Source organism: Drosophila mojavensis, unplaced genomic scaffold (genome assembly GCF_018153725.1).
Source record: "Drosophila mojavensis isolate 15081-1352.22 unplaced genomic scaffold, ASM1815372v1 contig_231, whole genome shotgun sequence".
Lineage (NCBI taxonomy): Eukaryota > Metazoa > Arthropoda > Insecta > Diptera > Drosophilidae > Drosophila > Drosophila mojavensis.
This window is the reverse complement of record NW_025318772.1, coordinates 4,768,546-4,796,014: the sequence shown is the minus strand read 5'-3', so window position 1 is coordinate 4,796,014 and position 27,469 is coordinate 4,768,546. Positions and strand designations below refer to the sequence as shown.

The following is a 27,469-nucleotide window of genomic DNA, read 5'->3' as shown; positions in this document are numbered from 1 at the left end:
TGTTTGTTGGCTTGAAGGCCTAACTAAACAGCATTGATATGAGCTGCGCTGAGCTGTGTATCTTTAATTAAGCTAATGCCAATGCAAACAAGGCTGCAGGTAAACGGACGGCACTTTGGCTTCGAGTGTCATTAAATTCAATTTGCCAGCCAATTGTAGGTCGGCCATTTGCAGAGATGCACCCTGTGAGTATATATAGAGGGCCGCATGGCTGCAGAGCTCGACGAAAGTGCCTCAAGATGTTGCTAACGCAGCAGTTGGCTCACCTGACCAAGCTAATCCAGATTATTGGTAAGTTTCAAAAACATTTTGTTTTCTGTTTAGCTTTCTGCAGCTTTGCGCCTGCCACACACAGTTAGCCAGTACTTTGCGCCTCTCTCCTCGCTCCTCATCGTGCACAACAGCACGCATGCAACAGAGCTGCAGGAGGCTTACCTAACGGCCTTGCAGCTCTCTCTCCGGAATCTCAGCCAGCCCCGGCTGCTGCAGTGGATCGACGTGGCCCAGCTGCCCCATGACGAGTCTCAGCCGGATGCCCTAGAATGGCAAGTGCTGCGCGCTGTCAATGCTAGCGTGACCGAGGTGCATCCAACTCTCCCTTAATTGTAACGTCACAAAGAAAAATTTAGCTGCCTGCTTTTGACAGGGCTTCATCACTCTGCTGCCGGACACAAGGCATTTCCTGCACGCGCGTTACTTTGCCACACGCAATGCCAATGTCAGGCTCAAGGACAAGCTCTATCTGTTTCTCTGCGAACTGGAAGAACCACGGGATCTCTTGAGCATGGAAATTTTGCAGTGTATGTATGAAGTTGCTACAAAACAAAAAAAAATGAAGAATGAAGATTGAAGCAAAGGAGTTTTGTTAACCAAGTCCAAGTTGCTTTGCTTTAGGCCTCCCCAATCTACATATGAAATAACAGTTTCTTTTCAATATTCCTCTCCCTATTACTTACTCTTTTCAAGCATGTGAAAATGAACCGTGACTACATATTTAATGTAGTTAGCTTAATCCTTTGCTTAGTCAGCGAACAGAACGTTTAAAATTTGGCAGCAATTGCTGTGCTGTGCTGTCTTTTTACTTAGCTGGCAATAAAATGCAGACTTGACGGAGATTCCCTGGGGCACTGACGGAACAAGTCCAACTCAAAACTTTGACTCATACTCGTACACACACACACACACACTCGTAAATGTGGCAAAAACAGCCACGGGGCGCATCAGTTGATCAAACTTTCAACTTTGGCACTGGCCAATAATTTCCACGCTTGACGGCGCCTTCTTCAATTGTAAACTTTTTTTCGTTGTTGGCATTGGCTGGAAGTTAATTTGGTTGTTGTCCTTTTGGCTTGTTCTTCAATATTCCCATGTTTGCAATGCGCTTTAGTCTACCCGCACCATCTGATGGTGCGGCCCGCAGAGCAAGCAAATAAAGGATGCGGCGAGGCAGACGTAGGTGGATTTGTTTCTGGAGCTAGAGCTAGAGCTAGAGCTGGAGCTGGAGCTGGAGCTGGAGCTGGAGAGGCCGCAGTTAGCTTGCCACACCCATACCGCGACATCAATTTGGAGCTGTGGACACAGAAGTTTGTCGGTGGCAGTGGAAATTTGGATGCTATATTCTTGGACGCATTCTTGCCGAACGAAACTTTTGCCAACCGAGCCGAACTTTATCCCAACAAACTGCTCAATCTGCAGCGGCGCGCGCTACGCCTCGGCTCCATTACTTATGTGCCATACACAGTTACTAATTATGTGGTAAGTAATTGCCGGTTAAGTTTATATTTATCGTTGTGTCTGCTCTCTCCTCTGGTTGTTGTTTGTTTGTCTGTTTGCTGTTGCTGTTGTTGTCGGCACGCCCACAATGTGACAGCCCCAGTCCTACTGCTCCTCATAGCTGGAGCACAAGCACAAATGTCGTTGAGATTTGCACGCAGGCATTAAGCAAAGCCAATTGGTCGTCCTCGCCACAATGTTGTGTCCTTGTCGCATTAGGCCACTGTACGAAATGGTCATGAATAAATGCCTAGTGGCTGCTTGCCCCACCCCCCCCCGCACAACCGTCCTCTACATCTGAGCGGGTGCTCTGCCTGTGTGTGGTTTGCTTGCTTGCTGGGCTGATGGAAAGTTATTTCTTGCTGTGGACAGGGATTTCGGTAACTAAAACTTTAAGCATACGCTTGCTCATGTTGTTGTTGTTGTTGTTCTGTTTATTTTTATAGTGGGTGTGTCGACTTTTGTCAGTAGTTGTTATGAATTGTCGCGTGGGGGGTCATTGCACAGTGGTGCAAGAAAGGAAGAGTAATTAACAAATTAAAGAGCAATTCAGTTGCATTGTCAAATTAAATATTTTAAATTTGTGCATTGATTTTTACTTGACCTTTATTAATTAGATATCAGAATTAAATTTCTTTTCATTAATAAGTAATAAAAAACTTTGAATTTCAGCCAATTTATTTTCTCTCTTTTTATCACTATCAAGGACTTACATATTTGTTATATTAATCACATAAAATTGCATGTCTGCATTTCATTTTCCATCACTTGCTAACCACTGTGCACGGCCCACTCCAATGCCGAAACGGACAAAGGCAAACAAAACAGTTAGTTGCTCAACAAAAAAATATTCTTTGTTGTCACTTGGTGGAAGTTTTGTTCGCACTCAATTGTTTGCCTTAAGGACATTTGCACATTTGTAAACACACCCATGCCGAAAAATAACAACAGTAATAGCAACTCCAACAACAACACACACACTCGCACTCACACATGGCCGCAAGCATGTGCATGTGGTTTTGTTTATGGCCAGCTTTAGCACAACATTGATTTAAATTACGTGTTTCCATTTAATTGGTGCCGAGTGTCGATGTCGATGTCGTTGTCGTTGTCCATGTCCATGTGCGTGTGTCTGTGTCTGTGTCCGTGTGTGTGGGCGTGGCATATGCTGTGCCTGGCCATTACGAGGCCATTTAGTAAATTAGAACAGACACTTGAATGCCCAACAATGGGCGCCAATTAGGCGCTGCTGCCCAAAACTTAATAAACTCCCGCAACTTCACAGGCAGCTGGTGTCGGCAATGAGGATCCAATTAACCCGCACAGAGCCAATCGGACAATTGCCTACGACGGCTCCGAGGCGAACATAATGCGCTCCTTCTGTGAGGTGCACAACTGTCATCTGCGCATCGAAGCCTGTAAGAGTATAGAAATTTATTTATTGTGGAATATGAATAATATAAAATTTAAACCAACTTAAGAAGAGGTGAGCAAACTCTAGACGAGACTGCTCGACGAGATCTGAGATCGATTTCAAAATTTCTTAGTTTATTTTCCGTTTAGAATCGCGTACGCACTCATGAGGCTGCAATCATTTAGCTTATTTCCGGCTAGATCTAGCCTTTTTGAAAATGCGTATGGTTTGGAATAGCCAGAAACTGAGGCAGACTATTCAGGTGTCCCAGTTCTATATTTTGATCTTCTTTTAAAGCTCAGCTTGATTTAAAGCTTCCATACAAGTCCATCTAAATCATCTTTGATAAATCCTCTCAGCTTAAGGTTGACTTTATTTTGGCTTAAGACTTTTTTAATCCCTTCTCTACTCTCAGATGGCGCCGACAACTGGGGCAGCATCTATGACAACGAGAGTGCCGATGGCATGCTGGGCGACCTCTATAAGCAGCGCGTAGAACTGGCCATAGGCTGCATCTACAATTGGTACGATGGCATTACGGAGACCTCACATGCCATAGCTCGATCGGCAGTGACCATCCTTGGACCAGCTTCAGTGTAAGCTGTGGACAGCTTGCCTTGCTTACACTCCCTTACCTATGCTCCTTCTGTAGACCCTTGCAGCCCTGGTGCACCGACATTCTGCCCTTTAATGGCGGCACCTGGTTCCTGCTGATATCCACGATTGGCGTGTGCAGCCTGGTTCTGTATGTTCTCCGATACTCCAACTACATTATGAAGAGGCGTAAGGGAAAGGCTTCGTTCGTGCATGGCGAAAATGTGGAAAAGTCTCTGCTGGATATATTTGCGCTCTTCATACAGCAGCCATCCGCGCCCCTGACGTGAGTTTCCATTAGCCAATCCCTTGCATCAGTTGACAGGAGTCAAATTGATTTCAGCTTTGACCGCTTTGCCACCCGCTTTTTCCTAGCCACACTGCTGTGCGCAACGATTACGCTGGAGAACATTTACAGCGGGCAGTTGAAGTCGCTGCTGACGGTGCCGCTGTATGCCGATCCAGTGGACAGCATTGAGAAGTGGGCGCAGGCGCAGTGGAAATGGGCTGCGCCGTCCATCATCTGGGTGCACACAGTGGAGCAGTCGGACCTCCTAACGGATCAGATACTCGCGGATAACTTCCAGGTGCGCGACTACACCTTCATGTACAATGCCAGCTTCAAGCCCAACTATGGACTGGGCATCGAGCGTCTGGCATCCGGGGCATTCAACTTTGGCAACTACGTGACGCGCGAGGCTGTGGAGAATCGCATTGTAGGCGAGATTTGGATTGGAGGCGGGGCTATTGATCAATCGATTCTCTTTGAAGGTCATGCACGACGATCTCTACTTTGACTGGACGCGCGCTGTCTCCATCAGGGGCTGGTCGCTGATGCCACTGCTAAACCGTCACATTCGCGCCTGCCAGGAGTCGGGTCTCTACGTGCACTGGGAGCTGGAGGTATCTCTCAAAATGCATTCCCTCTGCCAGTGCTTAACTATTTGCTTCTGCAGAATGTTGACAAGTATTTGGATAAAAAAACGGGCCAGGTGCTGTTCAATCAGGCCATTGGCTATGTGCCCAAGAAAGCGCCCAAAGCCCTGGAAGTAGACGACATATCCGCTGCCCTGTTCGTGCTGGCCTTTGGCCACGCCATTGCCGGCTGTGCTCTGATGCTGGAGCTGCTGCATCAACGGCTGCTGCACAGGCGCAACTAATTTGTGGTCTGCAGTTGGAGATGGAACTGGAGTTGGAACTGGATTTGGAGCTGTAGTCTAAACTGGTCACTGATTGTTTGCCCAGCGGCTCACACGTGTCGTACACATATCAAACACCTGTACGCACACACACACACACAGACACACCTGCACACACCTTCGCACTAACAAGCAAAAATGTGTTAGCCAGACTGTGGTACCAATTCGGTCCTCCTCACCGCTCGAAGGACTACCCGTTGGCAGGCAGGAGTTTCGGTCCAGCCGGGACAGCGGATTCGGTCTGCTCACAAATCCACAGGCAGGCGTAATCGGGTTGCTTATGCTGTTTCAGTTCCGCACGTTTGCGGATATGCAAACTGAAAATGACTTTTGCCAGTGCCTGGTAATTGGAAAGCCGTTTAGAGCTACACACACACACACACACACACAGACAAACACACATGTCTGGTCGTGTCGTGTGTTGGCATGACATCAACTTGGACCAATTGCAGTGTAGCAATTGCTCCTGGTAATTAAGCACGTTTTAATGATGCACTTAATTACCGTTGGGGAAATTATTCATTATCACTAATTTGTAGCGGTTTTGATCGCACTCGCCTGCCAGCTAGATAGGCTGCAGGTGCCACCTGCAACTTGCCACCTGCCACCTGCCATATGGCAGCTGCGGCCTGCTGCCTGCTGCCTCCTTTGCAATCAAAGTAATTTTCATAAGTCGACGGCTAAAGGATGTCAGCGTCTCATCATTTTGCATCCTTGCCTCGCTCGTTAGCGTTCCGTTTGAGCCAGGCCAAGCCAGTGGCTAGCAGAGTCTCGACTCACACATACCCTGTAGCGATTAGCTGTAAGTAGATTCAATTGCTGCTAAATATATCGAGCTATATGTTTGTGGTCAGTGACTGCCTTACAGGGTATTCCTGGACCAACATGAACCTGAGCATGGCGGCTGGGTCATTTCCGTTTGTGACCCCAGCTTTTGCATATTTCCGTTTTGTGTTTGGAATTTTTAAGTGAGTAACTCAACTGCGCTTAACTTTGCAATCGTTGTTGTTGTTGCTGATGTTGCTGTTGCTGCTGTTGCTGATTTGCGTCTGCTAATGCAGCTGTTTGTTTCCGTTTGTTAGCATTTACTTGTTTGCTGTTTGTTGCTATTGCTGGCGCTCTTGATGTTGCTTGCTGTTTTGTGGCACGGCCAGGTTTTTGCATCTGCGGCGACTGTGTTGCACAACTTGGCTTTTATATTTTTTGTACGACTTTTGAGTGTAGCATTTGACAGTTTGGACAGCTTTTGCTGTTTTGCTCCATCTGCCGTTTACTGACTGCAAACAATATGCTGTTTCTTTTGGCCACGGCCAGGCGGAGCAGGGGACGGCACGGCACGGTATGGCTCGACACGGACCGACAGTCAAAGTGCCCGCTGAAGTGTCAACGAAATTTGTGACCAAACTGCGAGATTTGTGCAGCATTGTGTGCTCGCAGGAGCGTAACTGCCAGATAGGGGAACAAAGAAAGAAGGAGCCAGCGTAGTCCGTGGGCCGTGGTCCGTTCAGTTTGCAGTTAATTAAATCGCTGGCCAAGAATGTTTCACGTGCAATCAGCGCAACGGGCGCCGGCCCAGATTTATGACGTTGCCAACAGGCGATAATTGAGATTACATAAAGGATGCCGCCGAATGAAATAAATCTGTGCAAGGCGTTCTTGGCAACTGCCGCAATTCACTTGCTGCCCTGCGGCACGTGCAACTGCAGCCAGACGCCAGCGGCTTTAATATATGAGCTGCTCGCACACTCACTCTCTCTTTCGCTCACGATTGGTCGGGTCTTGTGGCTTTAATTGAATTAGCTCAGGCAGTTCGAGCGGCCGACAATTGGAATATCTTATGCATTTTTAATGATACTATCATGAAAGCCGTTAGGGCAGCTGAGCAATGCCTCAGCTTTATATGCCTCTCACATCGATCCAATTAGATGTTGTTCCTTTGGCTGTCTTTGGCTGCTTTGGCTGTCTTTGGCTGCTTTGGCTGGCTTTGGCTGCTCTGGCTGCTGTCTCAGCCAGTGGGTTGCCTCCAACAACCTTTAGTCGCGACCAGGCTCATTATCAACGTCAATGCCGGCTTCGTCGCGACATATTTTTCTTCTTTAACGCGCCTGCAAATTTATCGCTCATAATTATTTCATTTTACAGTCTGCTGAAGCTCTCAGGCAACGACCTACACGAGACGACGCGCCGTCATCTTAAACATTGCGCGGATGCTGCTCAAGTCGAAGCACTTAAAAAAGCTAAGCAGGGAATAACAAAAACAACATCAAAATCATTCAAGACGTTTTATGCATTTCATACACTTAACGCAAACAAATGAACTGTCGTAAAGCCAGACTAAAAATCTGAATTTATTAAATAAAAATAATACAAAATTTTAAAGGCGCATAAATGTAAACGTGGAAAAACTATTTATGCATTCGCCTGAGCAAATGCGGCACTTTAATTATAGTCTCTCTAATGATGATAAGCTGTTGCACGGTTGAGTGGCTTAACGGCAATATAAAACTGTTGCACCTACTTATTGCGCACAAAGAGAGTAGCTTGTGGCTTAGGGTAATGCTGCTTAGAAGGTATTACAGAAATGCATTGCATTTGCCAAAAGCTTCTGACATAGTTTTCAACTGTTCCCACGGCAGTTCACACATTCCCCCTCACACGTAAAATAAGAGTGTGTGAGTGTGTGTGTGGGTGTTAAAAACAACAAGTATGCAGTTGCTACCAATCAACACACAAAGCATAAAAACACAGTGCTGCAGGTGGCTGGTGGTTTTTGGGGGAGGAGGAGCGAGAAGGATTCTGCATTAGCATAATAAACGCAGAGACAGAGGCACGCTGACCGACTGAAAGCAGCGCAGTAAGCTTACAGTTAACATTAGTGGCATGCCATAAGGTAGCACTGGTCAAGCTATTAATTCAGCTGCGAGTTAACTGAATTCAGCTTTATGAATTAATGTAAGAATACGCAAAGTTCTATATCACCTCACCATATTCGCTTTCGGTATCTCGCATGCATTTCTTCATTAATTCTTTGACAACTGTTATACGACTGTTATAGCTTCATGTAACACCATTAACAATGTTAGCAGAATAGTAGAGATATTGCTGCTGCAGTTAATGTATTAGTTGAATTTATTTTAGATGAAATCAACGAATCCTCAGAGCCGGCCACAATGCCTGGTATGAAAACAAAACCATTATACCAGGATTTCCCATTGGAAGTGGATTCAACAACTGGATGGATTGCCAACTCTCCACAGCCTGCATCTTGCATTTACAGGGTATATAAAGCAACGTTGCAGAGTGTGCAACTAGCCAAGTTTTTAGCAGCTTTGGTTGATTTTACAAGCATGCCACAAACAACAACAACAACGACAAAGGACGGCCTGTGTGTTGGCAGCGGCATTAGTCGGGGGAACAATTAAGTGTGCGTGCCTGGTTGTGCGTGTGTGGGTGTGTGTGGGTAGAACCACAATGTGTGCACGCGTATTTGGGTAAATTGTTTTGCACTTAGCTAAAAGTTGGGCGCAAAATAAACAGAGTGTAAAAGCTGTTGCCAGTTATCTCTCATGTTGTTTCACTTGCTGGGGTTACTCTCTCCATCCCTTCTATTTTTATTTTCCCATTTTTGTCTTTTTTTGAGTAGGAGGATTGTCGGTGCATCAAGTCGATGGAGACCATTAATCAAAAGGCAACTGAAACTGGTATAAAACTGTCGTCAGGCAACAAAAATATTTATAGGCATTGCATAGACACTCTTATAATTGAGGAATTACAATTTGAACGGCACTGCAGTCGGCAGTAGGCTTTCAGTTCGATCTAAGCCCAACGACTGACAGCCGCCGCAGACAAAGTCACAACATGCAAAAACCTATATAGATGTATATACGACTGTGTCTTGAAGCTTTGAGCTAAAAGAAAAGAGAATGAAAAAAAGAAATGCCAATGGCAATAAAGCGAATGTAAATGGGCTCAGCATTGACTATCGAATCTGCTGCCAGAAGACAAATTGCGCTTTGGTTGCCCTCTGCCGAGGCCGATGCTCGATGTACGGCTACAAAATGAAACAGAGCTAAGGCTGTGGCTCCTGTTCTCTCTGCCTTTCATTTTACTTTGCCTTTGTGCTAGTGCAAAGAGTTGATCTATGGAGAAAGAGCTCCGTCTGCCGCCCCTGCCAGCATGTGACTGACATTTCACATTCAAATGTTCTGACAAAAGCAAAAACATGAAGAAAACTGAAATGATGTCGAACAGTGTCTACTCTATAAATCTATTTGCAACGGGATAATGTTCATTATACGTTGGTCAAGAAAGAATTGGTTTATGACTGATCCATGAAATAGAAATTGAAACGAAATATGCATTCTCTACTCTCTCCTTTAGTTACAGATTCCATCTGATTAATTTCGGGGGGCTGTTCCACTATGCAAAACGCGCAGCGCATTGGATATGCTCAAAGCAACTGGGCCCATATTGAATATGGATTGCAAGTAAAGACAAGCCGGCGCCGCAGATGCTTTCGAATCAGCAGGAAAGGCGACTCGCATCGCCACTTCTGTGATGGCATATAAATTTTGCGGTCTGTGGCCATAAATCAGCGTTTGGCTGTCGCCCGTTTGTCGCTGTAAATCGCAGTCGCAGTGCCAAGGCTCAATCTCAATCTCACTGCCTCCAAAGGTTGCTCTTTAACTGGTCATTAATTACAAATTATGTGCTGCTGCTGTAGATGTTGATGTAGTCGTAGTCGGAGCTGGAGCTGTAGCTGTAGCTGGAGTTAGAGCCCTGTAGCTGCCTCTCAGCTGTCTAGTGAGTGTCGCCTGAACAAATTAATGCTGAAGCTGGCGACGATGATGACGACGATGACGACGACATGGTCGTTGCCAATAGGCAACAGTGCAGCAGCAGTGGCGCGGACCTCATCATCTCGCGCTGGAGTGTGGCTTCATTAGGCGTCGCTGGCCAAGTGTGTTGCCGTGAGGGCCGCGCCACTTGCCAGACACATAAATAATTAATAGAACCGTAGAAAAAGGCGCACAGCACCAGCTCACCGGGCCATTTGCCACTTGACACTTGCCAGTTGCCAGTTTGCAGTTGCCAGTTGTCGGTTGCCAAAGGATCTGACTATTAACTCCCAAGCACTCTGGGTGTTTCAAAGTTGCGTAAGCAAATATTTGGCCTCATCATCATGATACTTGCCGCAACTCACTCTCATATTCCGTTTCAAATTCAGAAAAGTCATTAAATAATTTTCCACACTTGCACTTAACGTGGCTGAATCATAAACAGATCTCTCTCTCCCTCTTGCCCTCTCTTTCTCTGTCTCTCTCGTTCGCTGCGTATGCTGCAGCAATTTGATGTATGTATAATCAAAATGCTCCAGTGTTTTCATTGGGTTTCGCTTTGGCACCTCTGCTGCCACTTGCCGCAAAAGGCAACTGAAATAAGTACACATGAAATATGTAAATTGCTGTGAGGGAACTAGCTGACGTGGTGTGAAATGTTGTTGCGGCACACACGCCGTATACTTGATGTGCAGCGTTTTCTATTTCAATTAATTTCCAGCTCATTTTCAATGTCAATTTCGATTGGCAGCTTAGCAGTCGAAACTTGCAGACACGTGACATTATTTGCCCAAGATGGGCGTGGCGTAAAGAATCCGAAAATGTGCTAATATAAAGTGGCACATTCCATGACGAGGAGCGACTGGGGAAACGCGCAAGCGGCAGTCCCGAACGGCAGTTCCGGCTGGATTGCGGCTTATTTGATTTTCATTAGGCATAACTCAATTTGAAACAAATAAAACGCGCTCAGCCGCAGATGAGCTACTTATACAACAAACGTAACAACAACAACAACAACAACAAGGACGACAACGACGGAGCCAATTCCTTACCGGATTATAGTCATGACGAATGAAACGAACGGAAACGGAGATACGGTGAGCGGCAGCCGGCAGTCGGGACAGACGGGACTGACGGTGGGGAGGTGGGCACAAAACCAAACCGAGCTAAGCCAGTTGCCGACCACCAAGTGCAGATGATGAAGCTAAACTACAAGTTGCACGAACAATGAGGCAGCAGGAGTGGCAGCTGTAGCAGCAGCAGGAGTAACAGGAGCAGCAGCCGAGCCAGTGGCAGTGGCAGTACTTGGAATTGGGGGAAAATCAAGTAAAAGGCAACCTTTTGATTTCATTTCCTGTTAATATTGCCCGGACCAGAGCTCGCACAGACGCCAAGCCGACACTCAGACAGGCCGACAGACGGACAGACGGACCGACGGCCCGACAGGCGACTTGGAATGGCAAGCATAAGCAACTTTGTCAGGCGATTAAGGTGATGCTGAGAAATGCCGCAGGAATTTCAATGGACTGTAGTTGAGGGTCAGTTGCCGAGGCTCTGCTGCTCCCCAGGGAAGATCATTATATCGTCAGTTTGCCTATGCCTCCAACGCGGCATGGGCACAAAACTTTTTAGCCTTTCGACTTCCTTAGCACTTGGGGGCTGATAAAGTATTTATGAGCACGCATGCCAGCAAATGCGTGTGTGCGAGTGTGGGTGTGTGTGAGTTTAGGTATGTATGTTGATGTGTGTGAGGTCTCTGTGCATGCATGCAAATGCTAATATCTTATTAAAAGAGACAAGCTACCAAATTGATTAGCTTCGATTAAACACAGTTTGAAAATCACAAGATAGAAACGAAATTTTATATTTGTTAAGTAAATAAAGAAGTCAAAAAAGCTCATCATGTATATACATACATAATATAAGTAAATATACAAATATACAAAAATTTAATATAAAAAATTTAAATAAATATAATTTAAATATGTTGGATGCACATATCAACTTTACATTAAATATTATTAAACACAGTTTTAAAAGCAAGAGATGCAAAGAAATTTTATATTTGTTAAGTAAATAGAAATGTGGAAAAATCATACATATGCAAATAAAGTTTACCATTAATATATAAATATAAAAACAATTTAATATGAACAAGTTCAATACATTAATTAAACATCTAAAATGCACATAAAATGTGTATTACATTGAAATTGAAATGGGAAATGATCAGAAATAAATTGAACTGAAAATATATATCAAATTAATAATTCATTTTGAACTATGACATTTCTTTAGAACCAAGTCAGTTGGCTGTGTATAACTACACCTTTACACACACACACACACACATACACAACTTGTCGAACATTCTTATTTAATATACTAAGAATTGCTTATAAACTTTGTGCTGGAGTCTTGAGGGAATCGCAGATCTGTAGCATTTAGTTTGTGTGCAGTTTTCCTTTATTTTATTTCCTTTATTTCATTCATTTTTTTTTTTTTTTTTTGGCATTCTCATGGGCAATTTTCCATTTGCAGAAGTAAGACAACTTTTGTTTGGGTTTCACTTGAGTTTTTCTTTAGCTATTCAGCCACGTTTATCCTCAGCTCAGTTTTCAATTTCATTATATTTGCTCATGCTGGTTGCGTTCGTTGCTGTGGCCCTTGTTGTTCTTGCTGTTATTGTTTGAGGTAAGGATTTATGTATTGCGTGCGTTATCTGATATTATCAGCAAATATCATGTCATGAGACTTATAAGTTGTTTGGCACGATTCTTGACTTAGCTGACGGCAAGAAAGTTGGTCTTGGCTGCTTTTTTAATTAAACGGCGCCTGATGAAAGCTCTAGCTCTGCTGTATCTTAAAGATACATCTGTTAAGTGGCTCAATTAAATCAAAACTAAATGCCGCACTTAAGCATTGCAAGCCATTTATTAAGCGACCCTTATACCCACACCCAAACCCACACCTGCACCCACACACACACACACACACACACACACACACACATACACACACTCACGCACACTAAGTTGAGTTGTGCCCGCAAAACCATAAAACAAAAGCCCGAACAAAAGCTAATTAAGTTTATGTCACCGGAAATTTGTTTCACCTCAAAAACCTCGAATTGTGTTGAGTTCGGAGCAGAGATAAAATGCACGTGGTCCCCGTTCGGATGTCACATGGAGCGAATCCGAGCTGAGGAGACCAGCAGAGACAAGGGCTGTGGAAATGTATGGGCAGGGGCAAGGGGAAGGGCAACGGGAAGCTGTAACGGAACAATCGACTGAACAGGGAAAACTCTGAAAAACTTTTCTACTCGAACTTGTACACACTCATTGGCAATTAATCTGCAAGCCACGAACTAAGACAAAGGTAATGCGCTGCGGGTGCTGCACCACTTGCCCCCGCCACCCTCTCTCTCACTCGCTCTCTTGCTCGCTCCGTGTGACAGTGTCTGTTGCAATTTGGATTGCATTTGAGCAAAATTTGTTTGCCATTGTAGGCGACAATTTAATTTTCATGCGCAGCAGCGCGAGTGGCACTCAAAGTTGCCATCGGGACAACGGCAAGGACGCAATGTGTGGTGCGTGGTGCGTGGTGCGAGGTGCGAGACGGGAGCTGCTAATGAATTGATTGGCTTAATTTGCAGCTGCTCAAGTTCAATGGGCATAACTTACTCGGGTGTCAACAAGAATTATTAGCTGGACCGCCAGCTAGTGCTGGCTTGCCAGCAGGCTGCCTCAGTTGATTAACGGCTCTTTGAGTGGCCCGGAAGCAGCTTGGGCGACAGGCTTTATGGTATATTTTTATGGCCTTGCAGTCAAGTTGGCAAAGTGCAGCGGGCGAGCGTCAACTTATGGGCCCTATAAACGATCCGAGCCAAGCGATGACTGTTCGCACAACTTTTGCTCACCTGGCCCAATCACAGCTGCCACTAAAAAGTGGCTCTGCCTTTAAAGTGGGCGTGGCAGTGGAGACGCAGCTCTGCACAGTGGAAGCACTCTTGACGCTCCATTGACGTTGGGGTCGTGTGACTGCTGTCAGGACTCGAGCATGTACTTATGACGCGTTTCCCTCTTCTGCTGTTTCCCTTTTACACGTCTCTCTCTCTCTCTCTCTACTTTTCGCTCTTTCGTTGTTGTTGTCGGTCATAGTCGTTTTCGAAACTTTGGCAAGTTTTTTGTTGGGCGTGTTTGCACCTTGGCGGTTGTCGCCTGTCAACAACTCAAAATGTTTCCGTGCAATCGCTTTTTACAGCTTCCGAACAATTTGATTTGATTCCATTAAAAAACTTGCTCTAGTGATTTCCCGTGTCAGCCAACCAGCCACCGCGCCATCAAGCGTTAAGCTGTAGCAATATATATATAAAGTATATATATATAGATAGATAGTATATATCACACCTCGCAGCCCGCTTGGCTCTAGATAATTGTGACATTGGCTGCGTCGTCAAGTGTTGCATACGTTTTTGCGCGATCCTTAGAGTCATCGCCGTCGTCAATGCATGTCATTTGCTGACAAACTTTTGTGCGTCTCTGTGTGTGTGTGTGTGTGTGCGTGTATGTGTGTTGGCTGATGTATTAGTTGCGCGCCATATTGAACGTCAGCGCGTAATGAAAACTTATAACTTTTGATACGATGCAATTTCAATTGATGGCACTCGACGACAGAGCCAATTGCCGGCTTAATACTGACAAATATGCTATCGAGCGAGAGCATCATGTTGCCAATGGCAAATAATCATGATGGAGCCTGGCACGAGAGCTTGTGATTGTCATAAAATGTGCTCGAGCAGAGGCAGCGCTCTGTGCATAAGTAGTTGGAATGCGGAGCGTCCTCGAGAACTGACACTTGACCTCTAAGAAATTGCACAGCTGGCTCAAAGCTGGCAGTAAGCCGTACGCCGTTAGATGTTTGCGTTTGGTGCTTGTAAAACAACAGTTATTCTCGTTTTGGCTTCTATGCAAATCACAAATTGGATTAACATCGTTGCTGGCAAACAAATCCTTTTTGGGTTTGCGTTCTGAACTGTTAGTTATATTGCCATCATTTCTTTGAGCAATTTACATTTGACATCAGGCCGTTTCGAATTGCGGCGAATTGCAATATCGCTACATATATGCCGAGTATACGCTCGACTAGCAGATATCCTTGAATACATTTCTGATATTGTGTAAGCCTGAAAGGAGTTGCTTGAGCTGGGAGTGTAGCTGTGTATGTCCTTTGCGATCCTTTTTCTTATTCTTATTTTATCAATGCTTATTGTAGTTGTGTTGCGATAGTATTGACTGATATTAAATTTTGCGATAGTTCGTTGGATATTTTACTCAATTCTAATAGCTTGTACAATGCTTATAAGGATCTGCGAGGATTTTGGATAGTAGATTCTCTACTTCATGATGTTTTGTTGTTGAAATTGCTTACAGACTAAACAAATACATTTTTATAAATTTATAAATAAATAATAATTAAATTTATATGGCTCGATAAATGTGTCTAATTAATTTAAAAATTTAAATATATACATTTTATATAAATCAGTTGATTTTATATATTATATACTAATATTTTTTGGATTTTAAATATCTACAATATATTTAATTGGAATCAAAAAAGACTCGCCATAATTCCCTTATTCCAGATTATACCAGTCAAATCTGTTGTCGGCTTCGCAGCTTTACTACTTCTATCTGGCTTCGTGTCCAGGGTATGCGAATCTCTGGCAGCAGTTGCGACACTTTTTGAACAGCATATGAAAAGTTTGCGTTTAGCTTTGGCTCTCATGCTGCCGCATAAAATTTATGATGAATTTTCCCCTCGACGCATATTGCAGAACATTTTTGGGACCGTTACATGCCTATGCGTGCATGTGTGCGCAAGTGTGTCATTGTGTGAGCGTGTGCAAGCGTATGAGTGTGTGTGCGAAGGATTTCAGTGTACGCTGGGAATCGTTGCCATGAACTGCAACCACAACTGAGCCGGGCAGCAGCTGTTTCAGTGCGATGTCGCTCAACATTTTCCTATTTTTCGGTTTATGCGTGAAGTTCCATCAGGCTTGTCGTTTATCCTTTGTCGTTGTTGTTGCTGTTGTTGGTTAGTCGGTTGTTTGACCACATGACGGAGCCCATTCCCAGTGCTGCAAGTGTGTCCCCAGCCCGTTGATGAGTTGTACAATTGAAATTGTTTTAGTGCTTTTATGAATTGCGTTGATAACTGGACGGTTGTTGCGATTTTGCCTATTTTTGGCAGACTAACTAACCCGTATTTGGGCCAACAACAACAACAATCCGTGCGTAAACTTAATGAGCAGTCGAGGCTCTTAATTCGTGCCAGTATTCGCAGTTAATGCTCAATAGCTACAATTAGATAATCTGCTTCAGCAAGGACTCATCTATTTTTGCCGCTGAGCGCTTAAATTGAGCTGCACACATTTATGTGCCATAAAATATATAACACATTTCACAACAGCTTTGGCATAAGTCCATTTAGTATTAGTCCATAAATCACATGGAAATAATGCATTGCGACATGGGGGATAAATAAATATTTGGACACATAAACAAACTCGCCGATAAATCGCAATTGCGAGCTGATTGGCATGTAAACATAGTTAGCCAAGCTGCTGCGCACCGAGCTGGGTCTGGTCAGGGTAATTATTGAAACGGTCCGTTATCAAAGAACTGCCCGCCACAGGCCGTAATTGAGCGTGAACATATGATAAATAGATCTAATGGTCCATAATGGCAGCACTTTAAGCGGCACTTGGCCAGGGCCAATTTCAAATTACAATTTTAAGGTTTTTTGGCTAAGATGCCTTCAGTGGCTCGAGTGCTCGGCTCTTGCAATTAGCCAAACAACAAAATGGCCGGGCAAATTGTCAAAGGGCAAGCGAAATTGTTTACAAACCAATTACTAGCGAGCGCCAGACAATGGCAACAGATTCAAGACTCAAGATTTCAGATTTCCAACTCGCTGACCTTTGGCACGGTCCGCTCTGGCTGTGATGGTGGCAGCTGCGACAGCAAAATTAAGCAGAACGCCAAAAATTGCGTTATCTTAATGAGTTTAAACGTTAATCAGGCTGGTGGGCGGGACAGTGGGGCAGCAGGCACTGCAAGTGGACACGCGGAAGTGGGCCGTGCCGCAGCGGAAATGGTGCAAAGTTTGTGGCAACTGTGCCACAGGTCGGGTCGGGTTGGTTCGGGTCGAGGACGCTGCGAGACGCTGCGGGCTCGCCCGCTAACTTTTCAAACAACAAATTTGAGCTGGCCAAAGGAGTTGTTGCTGCTGCTACAGCGGAAGTCGAAGTCCGAGCAGCGCGGATACATATTAAATTAATAATTTGACCTCATCCAGCTGCAGCCCACTCAAGGCAGAAGCACAAGCCAAATTACAAAACATCCGCTCGAGAAGATTTCTGTTTTGTGATTGCGGCAAGGACAATGCCGCAGCAGCGTATCCTGCCCCTCCGCGGCTGCCATGTTGCACTAATGTTGCGGGCACTGCTACAGCCACAGCCACAGCCACAGCGTCTGGCGAGATAAACAATTAAAAACTTTCGCAATTTGCGGTAATTTCACTCCAACTAAGCGCGCCACCACCGACGCCTAATATTGGGACAGCATTTCAGTGGGCCAAAGCAATTATGATGATGTCATAATTAGGACAACCACACTCGGGCTTACCCACCACTGTATAAGAGAGTGTCCGACTGACTGATGGGACTAACTGGAGAAATTGTTCGTTGAGCCAACAGCTCATGGCATTCTTATCGCATTCTTCTTATCTTTTGTTGACTGATTGAGGTGAGCTCGCATCGAAATGCATTGCACACGTTTTTGTTGATTTTGCACACGCCGAGCCCACCCGCTGAATGAATATTCAACTGAGTGCAAAAATACTTTCCTCTGCACTCGGCACTCGGCACTCGGCCAACCAACGGCAGCTATAAATAAGTTCAGTGAAATTGTTGTAAAAGCCAGTAAATTCTTAAGGGAGAACCCCGAAATACGAAATACTTCGAAATACTTTTAAAGGCAACTCGAAAATGGTTTGCAAGGGCTGTGGCACAAGTGAGTATACAAAATACAAAAAACAAAATATATATGATTTTCACCTTATACTCATTGATGGCCATGAATTATCTCACCTGCGCAGACTGCAAGTGCAGCGACTCCAAGTGCGGCGACAATTGCTCGTGCAATCAGGACTGCAAGTGCGTCTGCAAAACGGGCACCAAGGAGCAGTGCTGCAGCACAAAGACCACGTAAACAGTCTAAGTAAACGGATATTGTTCCAATTATGCACTCATCTCTGAGTGAATGCAAACAAATGGAGCTGCTACAGAAAAGTGTGAAAAAAAACAACAACAAAAAAAACAAAAAAATGTTTACAATATGTGTTAGTCTGTCGAATATATGTATGTATGGCATATCTTGATATGCCTTGATTGATGCAGTTGTTGGTGCTTTTATCTCCTTTTGGTGCGAAATGGCTATGGAGCTACTTGATAGTTGATGAAACTTCACTTCAAGTTGTTTAATTGAAAAAGCGATATGCAGATGCCTCATTAGTTGAGAAGAAACATTTAATAGCAGCATAAATTTCATACAATATTTATAAGGAGTCGGAGCTGTGCCACATCAGATATGTATACATACATTCCAATTCTTTAGATCATCTCTTGAAGTTATGTCTTAGACATCTTTACCTAGAGTACAAAAAGAGACAGCAAATCAGTCGATAATTCTAATATTCTATTTATCATATCTCCATTATTTCGCCTACCATGCTACATTTCTAATATTCCATTTAGTATCCAATATAAAACTTAATTTGAAGAGCACAAAAAGTAAATATACGTCGACTGGTGTTGGTGGCTTTACGATGTCATATATATACACATTTATATCTAAATGAGTTTCATTGAAATGCACAATGCATTGTTGCTATTGTTGTTGCTATTGTTGTTGCTGCTGGAGCGTGGCGCTGACAAACTGCGAGTGCAGTTTATGTGGTCTCATTTGGGCAATGGGAAACAACATGCCACACAGAATGATGACACTTGTAAGTGTGCGAAAGTAATTTACTAGACAGATGTGTGTGTGTGTGTGTGAGGGATGGGGGAGGGGGCAGGGTTTTCTGCAGCGAGCTTCGTATACGCCACGAATAGCCACCCAGAATAGCTGCCAGTGGAGGGTGAAGTACTTAAACAATTAATTAACGCTGCTTGAGCTAAACATTTATGCAGCCAACAATGAGGCACGACTAGACAAAAAGACGCCGGCGCACCACAAAATGTTCAACTTGCCACAATGCGTTGCCCTCTTAAGCAGCAATATGGAGGGGGAGAGAGACAGAGAGAGAGAGGGAGCGGACAGAGCTCCTCTGGGTCTGGCTCATTATGAGCTGCAGCTATTTAAGCCCGAACAATGAACGCGCAACATTCCGCAACCGTTCCGCCGGGACTGTCTGTTAAGTTTTGCTGTGTTTCCTCTTCAAATTTTCTACACATTTCTAATTAGCAGCTGCCATCAGCCAAGCGTTGTCTCCATATAACACATTTATATATACATGTATGTATGTTTATACATATATCAGCTGGGCAGCTTAGTGCGGCTGTTAAACGATTTACGGTATTTGATTAGGTCGCGATTCCTAATCAATTAAGACTGATGGCTTATGCACTAAAGTTGAGCTGAGACGATTAAGTTTTGGTTCCTGGCTTTGGCTTGTTGACCAATTGGCCAGCAAACTAGCCGCAAACATTTGCAACACTCTCTAAGCAAGTTTACTGTGCAACACTAACGCAAAAGTTTGCAACACTTTTTAGGTTGTTCTGCCACACTTCCTGCTCCTGCTACAGCTCCAACTCTTACTCCCATCATCCTATTTATACAGTTTAATGAGCATCCCTAGCTCGGTTTTACTTTACTCTGCGGCTGTGGCGGTGGTTGTTGTTGTTGTTGTCTGGCTTATTGTTGTGGCACAGCTTTATATTCTTGATGTTGATGTTGCTGTTGCCATTGTTGTTGTTGCTGTTGTTGTTGTTTCTGTTGCTGCTGTTGTCTGTGGCACTCGTAACTTTGCCGCAAAATTGCTTGTTTCCGTTTCCGTATTCTCGCCTCTGAACGGCCCTCGACGACTTCTCGACTGACGCCCCCACTGATAGATGCCATTATGACCCTCAGTCGAGGCGCTGCCAGCAAAAGTGGGCGCTGCCAGCAATTAAAGCCAATTATGCTGAAATGTAATTGTTTTAAGCAGATTTCTTTTTTCGACTGCCATGGCTGCCTCCACTTGGCCTTTGACTTGCTGGCGCCACGCACTTTTGTGGATTTGTTGGCTTTTTCGCTTTTATTGTTTGCTTTGGCGCTTTTTATTTCCGATTTGTAAGGAGCATCGGTTGGGGCGCTGCTTGACATTAAAATCAACTAAATGCGTTTGGCTAAATGCAATATGCAATGAGCCCGTTTAAATAAATTGTCACAATTGTGTTTAATTAAAAACTTTTTAATGTATGTGAGCGCCAATGTGTAACCATGTGCAAATGTGTGTGTGTGTGTGTGTGTGTGTGTGTTGGCCATAAAAACAATTAACGCATACGCATGGCAGGCATATACATATGTACATATATATAGCATATATCTATTTGTATATGTGTGCTTGGCGAATTCAACAATTTCATGTTGGTTGCTTCGCAAAAAATAAACATAGGAAATAGTACACCAAATTGTGTCCCCGAGGGACAAATTGTGTGCGTTGTCCATGTGAGTGCGAACAATAAAATTTACTGTTGCCGTGGTAGTAGTAGTTGTTCTTGTTGTTGTTGCAGTTGCTGTTGCTGTTGTCGCTGGTGCAATGGCTGTATTTGTGTCTGCGTCGCCCACAATGTCGGCCAGAACTTTTATTGTTGAGCCACATAATTAATTGTCGTAGTTTCTGGGTGTTAAATAATTAGAAAACAAGTTTTCAAGCCATTAATCACATTGAGGGCCACACAAAAAATAGAAGAAAAAAAAAAATAACGAACTGCTGTCCAATTTAATAGCGAAAGCTTTACAAACTGCCATACACACACACACGCCCACACACACACATCAACACCTCTGCCATGGGGCACAAATTGAGACAGGCTGTTTGCCTGCAAATGCATTAGAGAAGGTCGTCCCAGATATGGCTTCTGGCCAGCAGCTGTAAGTTGTTCCAAATCACAGTATAATCCCGTAATTTACATAAAATATGGTCATAGGTCAAAGGACAGGGTATAAAGAGGTTCCACACAGAGAAAGAGAGTGAGAGAGAGAGAGAGAGGTATATAGATAGCCTTGTGTCTATTTCATTTGGTTCCACTCAAACATCATTATGCCATAAATTGCTGTTGAATCCTTGATCATTTATTAAATTTGTCCTCATTTCGACTCAATGTGCGTGTGTATGTGTGTGTGTGTGTGTGTGTGTGGTTCTGTTTTGTGGGATAGGCCGGCTACATTAACAAGTTCAATTTGATATGCGCTGCGTCTATTAAAGCTAATATGGGTTTTTACGACTTGACCAAGCCGAATTCACGTCAGCATTGGGTGACCCTGTGTTAATTATGGGGTTTCACTTTAAACTGTGCTTCGTTTTTAAGGCTCTCCTTGGCTCATGACTGATAGATATTTACATGGTAATGCGCTTAAAAATGCTGCTAATGAAACGTCAATTATGTGCGCCTCTTTGGGGCGACGCACGTGACCGACTTGTCAACGCAAGAGGCATATCCAATTTAACCCTCAAATGACTGTCATTATGACAGGACCTGTGGCAACAACAACAGCAACAACAGCAGCAACAGCAGCAACAGCAGCAAAAGCAGCTCCAACCGCAATGACAACAACAATAACAATAACAACATCGTTGAGGGCAGCTCTCGTCGCTTTGCCACTGAGTTATTAGCGAATCGTGATTGGCATAAATCAGTGCAACTCGAGGCAATGTAGAGGGAGAGAGAGAGAGAGAGAGAGAGAGCAGTTGACAGAGCAGCTGTATGCGTGGCAACCTAACCTGGCGAATGCACCTGACCAACACGCTTTCCACTTAACTCTACTTGGCGCTTTTTCAACACTACAATTTATGAGCCAAACTGTCACACAGGTCGCTCTCTCTCAATCTCTCTCTCTTGCCCGCACGCCCTCTCTCTCTCTTTCTGTGCTTATCTGTTCATCTTTCTCGCTTGACATTGTTAACTCTAATGAATAAGTACTCGACTTAGAGTTGACCCATCCCGAGAGAAGTGAGTGAAGATGGGAACTTAGTTGATGCGCGCTCTTTATATAAAACTTCACTTAAAGGAGACAAGGGAACCAAATCTCTGTCATCTCTGCAGAGTGTCATACCCCATTTCACGCAGCTCTTGTGCACAGGGTATACAAATGCATAACTTAAGCACACTTACATCTAGATGGATGTCGTTTATGTGGCATTTATGCTGAAAACGAAAGCATATTGATTCGCTGCTGGCATTTACATAACCGAAACGATATTTTGGAAGCCGGTTTGCCGCATTGCAGACAACTGGGCGAAGGCATCGATTTGCATGGCATTAGAGCAGCAGCAGCAGCGGAGCAGCGGAGCAGCAGGAGCAGGAGCAGGAGCAGGAGCAGCAGCAGCCGCATCATTATGCAAAGCCATTGTGATAGCATCTGAGTCGCTGAGCATCTGCTTACCCGGGTCAAGCATAACAGATAAGTGACGACCTGTTAATCATTCGCCTATAAAACTAACATTAGCATTAGCATTGGCATTAGCATTGAGCGAGCACACATGCATGCACACATACATCTATACACACATACATATATATAGATATATATACATATCAATCGCATTAAGCGTGCCACACTTTGGTTTCATTTTGCAATGCGCTGCGCGTCGTTCGCTTTGTTGCACAAAGGATTTAATTAGTTTTTCTTTCATTTGCTCGGGCGCGCACTGTAATTGCTTTTAACACTTTGGCTGTCTGAAGCGTGGCGCTGGCCAGCCAAAAATGAAGCATTTAAATGGAAATGGAATTAGGAGCGCGCCAATGACGAGTGCCGTTCAAGTGCCGTCCATGGCGTCCATCGTTGCTCTAATGAAATACTTCGTGTCGTGCGCCTGTCCACATTATTAACAGCTTCCGAACTTTTGAATTTACGAATTAAAAGCGAAAGAGCGGCAAAAAACGACGGACGAGAAGCGCATTTAAGCTAACTCGCACACACACACTCGCACAAACTCACATACACTCTCACAAATAACAGTTTTCATTGCAGCTGAAACAATCGCAGCACAAAGACAGCGAACGCTTGAAAAAGTGTTTAATTTAAATTGTGGCTCAAAGGAAGCAAAAGTTCCATAAGTAACTCTTATGTATTGTTATATTTCGAGTCGCATTCAGCATGCGAGTCAGAGTCACAGTTACAGTCAGAGTCATAGAGACAGACTCAGAGTCGGAGTGTCTGTGCCTTGGCTCCTGCTGTTGCCATGGCCATAAGCATAAAGCAAATTTATGCATTTCGTTGCATTTTGTGTGAGTGCGCAATATTCTCGTTTTTTATTGGCAGCACAATTTATGCATAAGCATTCTGTTAGCTGGTGAGAGACGGTGTAAGCATGGCTTTAGCCAAGTAACTGTTGTTGTTAATAACGGCTTACGATCATCAATTAGTTGTAAGCTCCTTATCAATGCAATCAAAAACAATTCAGCCTTGCGATAAGCGTGCCAAAGAGATGTAATCAATTAAAAGTCATCTTAAATCATCATTGCTCAAATATTTATGCTCAAGTGCTGTTAAGGACTTCGGGCCATGAACTGTAGCTTAAAGATAGCTTCAAATGAATGAGTGCAATTTCGTATATATGCAAATTGGCCATCTTTAATGGATATTAAAGTCAAGTGGCTGAGGCTGAGGCTGAGTCTGCCAGTTGATGTCTGACTCGACGCTTGTTAGCAATGTCAGAGAAAAGGCCATAAATACAGCCACATGAATAACAATATATGATATACGGTTTGCCTTTAGAGTATATGTCAGTTAAGTTATTTGTATTTTTTATTTATTTTATATATGTATCTCTGTGTGTGTGTGTGTATGTGGGAACTGCTTGATTCGTTCGTGTTGGCTTTTTGCTTTGTTGTGCGATGCTTTTAAGAGTTAATAAATCCTTTTAACTTCTGCCATATTTCAATGGCATTCCTGCTGCTGTTTCTGCTGTTGCTGCAGCTGCTGGCATTTGGCATTTGGCTGCTATATGAATATCGTGTGCCGGCAAGGCAGCGACAGCGGCAGCGGCAGCGAAGGCGCATCACCGCGCATTCACATGGCCCGCAAAAAAAGGGTCGAAGGCAACGGGAAGCCAACCGAATGAAGGCAATTCCATTTATTGAACAGCATTATTCAAATGTGGATGTGTGCACGGCCTGCTCCCGGGGCTCGGAAATCGTGTCTGACAAACGGAAATATTATTAAGTTGTATTGTGCAGTTGATTTGTGTTGTGCACTGAAATTTGTTCGGCATTTGTCGGCTCCATTTAAAGGACTCGACTCGGGCCGACTCTGATGCCCGTCGGCATCATTCATTACACTTAACTTAGTTGGTATTCTACTCTTGACTCTCCATTAAATAATCTATTTATTTCAATTCTCTGTCCGGCTACCTCGGCCACATCGGCCACATCGGCCACCTCGGCCTGGGCCCATCTATTAATGGAGTTGGCCATGCAACTAAATGCGTTATTCAAGCATTTTTGATTAGTTGAAGCCGCGCACATTTATATTCCTTTATAGGTATGTCCTTGTGCGGCCTTTTAACAATTCATTTTTTATAAAGCTCGAGCCGATTTACTCACTAAGCCCAGTCGCACAGCCCGATGCCTTAGACAGGCGCTGGCCCACTTGGCGCTCTTTTGTTGCCGGCTCCATGTATTTTTATTATTTATTATCCGCTTTAAATCCCAGCTAAAGATCATTATACACATCAGTGCGTCCGATTGTGAGAATCGCAGCTATTCTGATTTCTGATTTCTTGTTTTCGACGTTTGCGCCGCCCCCTAGCACCACCAAGTACCACGGAGCACCACTCCGCCACCACCACCACCACCACCACCACCACCACCACCACCAGCCCCAGCCCTAATCCAAATCCGTAGCACAAGGCTTGCCCGATTCTGTGTGGGCCGTCTTCAGCTTACGGGCTGGCAGCGCACGCCAAGCCATGGAAAACGATTTAACTGAAAATTGAGGTTGAACTTAATCATAAATCAATGCTAATGATGCTAAAATGCTAGAAAATTTCCCAGGCATGCCATTTCGAGTGGATATCACTTGGCGCTCGAGTCGAGGATTTGCAGTGCTGGCATTTGCCAAGCGGCTGCCCTTTGCACCAGCCACCAACCACCCAGCCACCCAGCCACCCAACCACCCAGCGACCCGCTCGGCGCCAAATTTGCAGATGTCTGCTGTCATTTATTACAATAGCTTTGACTTTTGTTAGTATGTTGTCGTTGTTTGCCTTCTCTCAAGCGCCGACTTGACTATTGGATTCTGACTTGGCTCTACTTGCTCCGAGCTGTGATTAAATTTATTATGAAGAGGTGTCATGTTTACTTCGAGTACTTTGACTGCACATGTAATACGACTTAAAACTCAAATGTTTCTTTTACTTACTTTGGGATACATGAATCAAATATTTGCAAAAGTTTCTCAAATTTCTCTGGATTAGTTTTTCAATTTCTAAAAATTCTGTTTCTGCTAGAGAAGCTTAAATAAAAATATAAAATAAATACGTGTTAAATTAATATATTTGAAAATATTTGTAATACTTCTCTAAGAAAAACTGCATGGAAGAGATTTGAAGATATCAGTCGATTATATTTTTAATATCTTAAATTATCTGATGGGAATCAATTTATTATTAATTAAATTTAATTTTTTTTTCTTTTTATAAATTTGGCAATTATATGGGTCTTAATATCATAATTTTATCAAGTTACACTGATAATAAAATTGTTATTTAAATGGTAATATAATTAAATAAAATGAAACAGTTATGCTAATTGAAAATTATTGCTCAAACAGTCGATTAAAATATTTATTTACGTTAACTTTAAATCGCTTTTGGTTTAAATTTCATAAATGCCGTAAAATATGTACAAAATATGTATATTGAATTTAACTGAACATATTATTTACATTATTGTATTTTACAAACAGTTGCAATGAAATGATTTCAATGCGAATAGTTTCAAGCGTAATTCGAGCGAAAACACGTTTCTGTCTGCGAATCGAGCGTCTGAGCTGTAAAAATTGAAATAAATGGCAATGGGACTGAGTCACATATCAGTGTGTGTATGCATATATACATGTGTGTGTGCGTGTGTGTGTGCGTATCTATAGCATAAGTTATATGCTGCTGCCGGGCGTATGGGCAGAGGGCAGCAGGCTCGGAACCTCATCACGCCAAAACGAGCAAGATTTAGCAATAGAAAATTGAGTTAGCCAGAAAAAAGAAGAAAAAAAAAACAACAACAACAACAGAGAAATACAGTAAATGTTTAAGTATGCAGAGGTGAGCACTGGAGGTGCGTCGAATTTGTGGAAATTGCCTTTTTACGAGCATATTAGCATGCGTGTTAGTGTATGTATATGTAGGTGTGTGTGTGTAGGTGTGTGTGTGTGTGTAGGTGTGTGTGAGTGTGTGTGTGTGTGTGTATTAGCGTATTTGCATTTGCGCTCAGGAGGGTGTGCGTGCGCTGGTCACAGCATTGGCGTCTGTCTTCCGGCTAATGTGTCCCCAATGAATGCCTGCGGTACCAAGGACGACCCTCGCACTCACGCCCCCGCTCCATGTGTTTCATGTGCTGTGTGTGTTGTGTGTGTGCTGTGTATTGTGCGGCAGATAAATCAATTTACTTTCATTTTATTTGTGTGCATAAATTTGTGCCTGCGTGTGTGCGTGTTGCTCAGCTAATGTATAACCGTGTGTATGTGTGTGTGTGTGTGTTGGTGTGTGGGTGTGCGTGTGTGCTGGCAAATAAGTAATAAACAAAGTGACGCTGACGTCGCGACGGCGCAATCGGCAAAGGCGTTTGAAATGATTTCATAAAACGCGCACCGTCCATAATTTTCTCTCCCCGCCTCCGCTTGGCTGCCTCCACGTTGGCATTTGAATTTATGGTCTATATTTGAAGAAAATGCTTCAAGAATATCTGTTTTTGACAGTGTATGTAAGGTTGGCCTTTGCTTAGCTCAGAGGTGCTTGCTGAGTTGACCTGGACTCCTCTCTGTTAGAGAGTTACAGCATTCGATTTACCACTCACTATTCCATCAATTTTATTTGACATTGCTCTAAATGTAATATTCCATCCAAAAGTAGCACATGCCATCAAGTATGCTGGGTATCTGCTTTTCGAGCGAGCCCAGCTTAAAGCCCAGTCAGCTCGTCTGGAATGTATTTAATGAAATTTCAATGCTCACATGCCTGCAGCTGTGCTACAGCCTTATATATATGTATATACATATTTATTTATTTGATTTTGGCACTTTTTTTTTTTATTTTGTTGTTGTTGTTGTTGCTTTAATTTGCATACAAGAGTATTTGCACATAATTATTCAATTTGCGAGTGC

General features: G+C 43.7%; 2 protein-coding genes across 2 annotated transcripts; both read left to right on the top strand.

The window, feature by feature from the left end:
* Positions 1 to 239: 239 nt before the first annotated feature.
* Positions 240 to 7,747, top strand: LOC6574964. The gene is made up of 10 exons (XM_002000955.4): positions 240 to 291; positions 356 to 582; positions 647 to 800; positions 1,388 to 1,755; positions 3,059 to 3,191; positions 3,603 to 3,783; positions 3,840 to 4,067; positions 4,125 to 4,497; positions 4,553 to 4,684; positions 4,738 to 7,747. Exons 1-10 carry the CDS (start codon positions 240 to 242, stop codon positions 4,939 to 4,941), a joined length of 2,052 nt encoding a protein of 683 aa, XP_002000991.3. The 3' UTR covers positions 4,942 to 7,747.
* A 10,039-nt stretch (positions 7,748 to 17,786) lies between these two features.
* LOC6574963 (metallothionein-3) lies at positions 17,787 to 18,281 on the top strand. The gene is made up of 2 exons (XM_002000954.4): positions 17,787 to 17,896; positions 17,982 to 18,281. The coding sequence occupies exons 1-2, from the start codon at positions 17,872 to 17,874 to the stop codon at positions 18,092 to 18,094; spliced, it is 138 nt and encodes a 45-aa protein (XP_002000990.1). The 5' UTR covers positions 17,787 to 17,871; the 3' UTR covers positions 18,095 to 18,281.
* The last annotated feature ends 9,188 nt before the right edge of the window (positions 18,282 to 27,469 follow it).

What these genes read in the sequence shown, in the direction of transcription:
- LOC6574963 (XM_002000954.4), top strand. Translation starts at nt 17,872, where the DNA reads ATGGTTTGCAAGGGCTGTGGCACAA. An exon ending in TTGCAAGGGCTGTGGCACAA is followed by an intron (nt 17,897 to 17,981) that starts GTGAGTATACAA and finishes TCACCTGCGCAG; the next exon opens with ACTGCAAGTGCAGCGACTCC.
- LOC6574964 (XM_002000955.4), top strand. Translation starts at nt 240, where the DNA reads ATGTTGCTAACGCAGCAGTTGGCTCACCTGACCAAGCTAATCCAGATT. An exon ending in TCAATGCTAGCGTGACCGAG is followed by an intron (nt 583 to 646) that starts GTGCATCCAACT and finishes TGCTTTTGACAG; the next exon opens with GGCTTCATCACTCTGCTGCC. An exon ending in TCATCTGCGCATCGAAGCCT is followed by an intron (nt 3,192 to 3,602) that starts GTAAGAGTATAG and finishes CTCTACTCTCAG; the next exon opens with ATGGCGCCGACAACTGGGGC.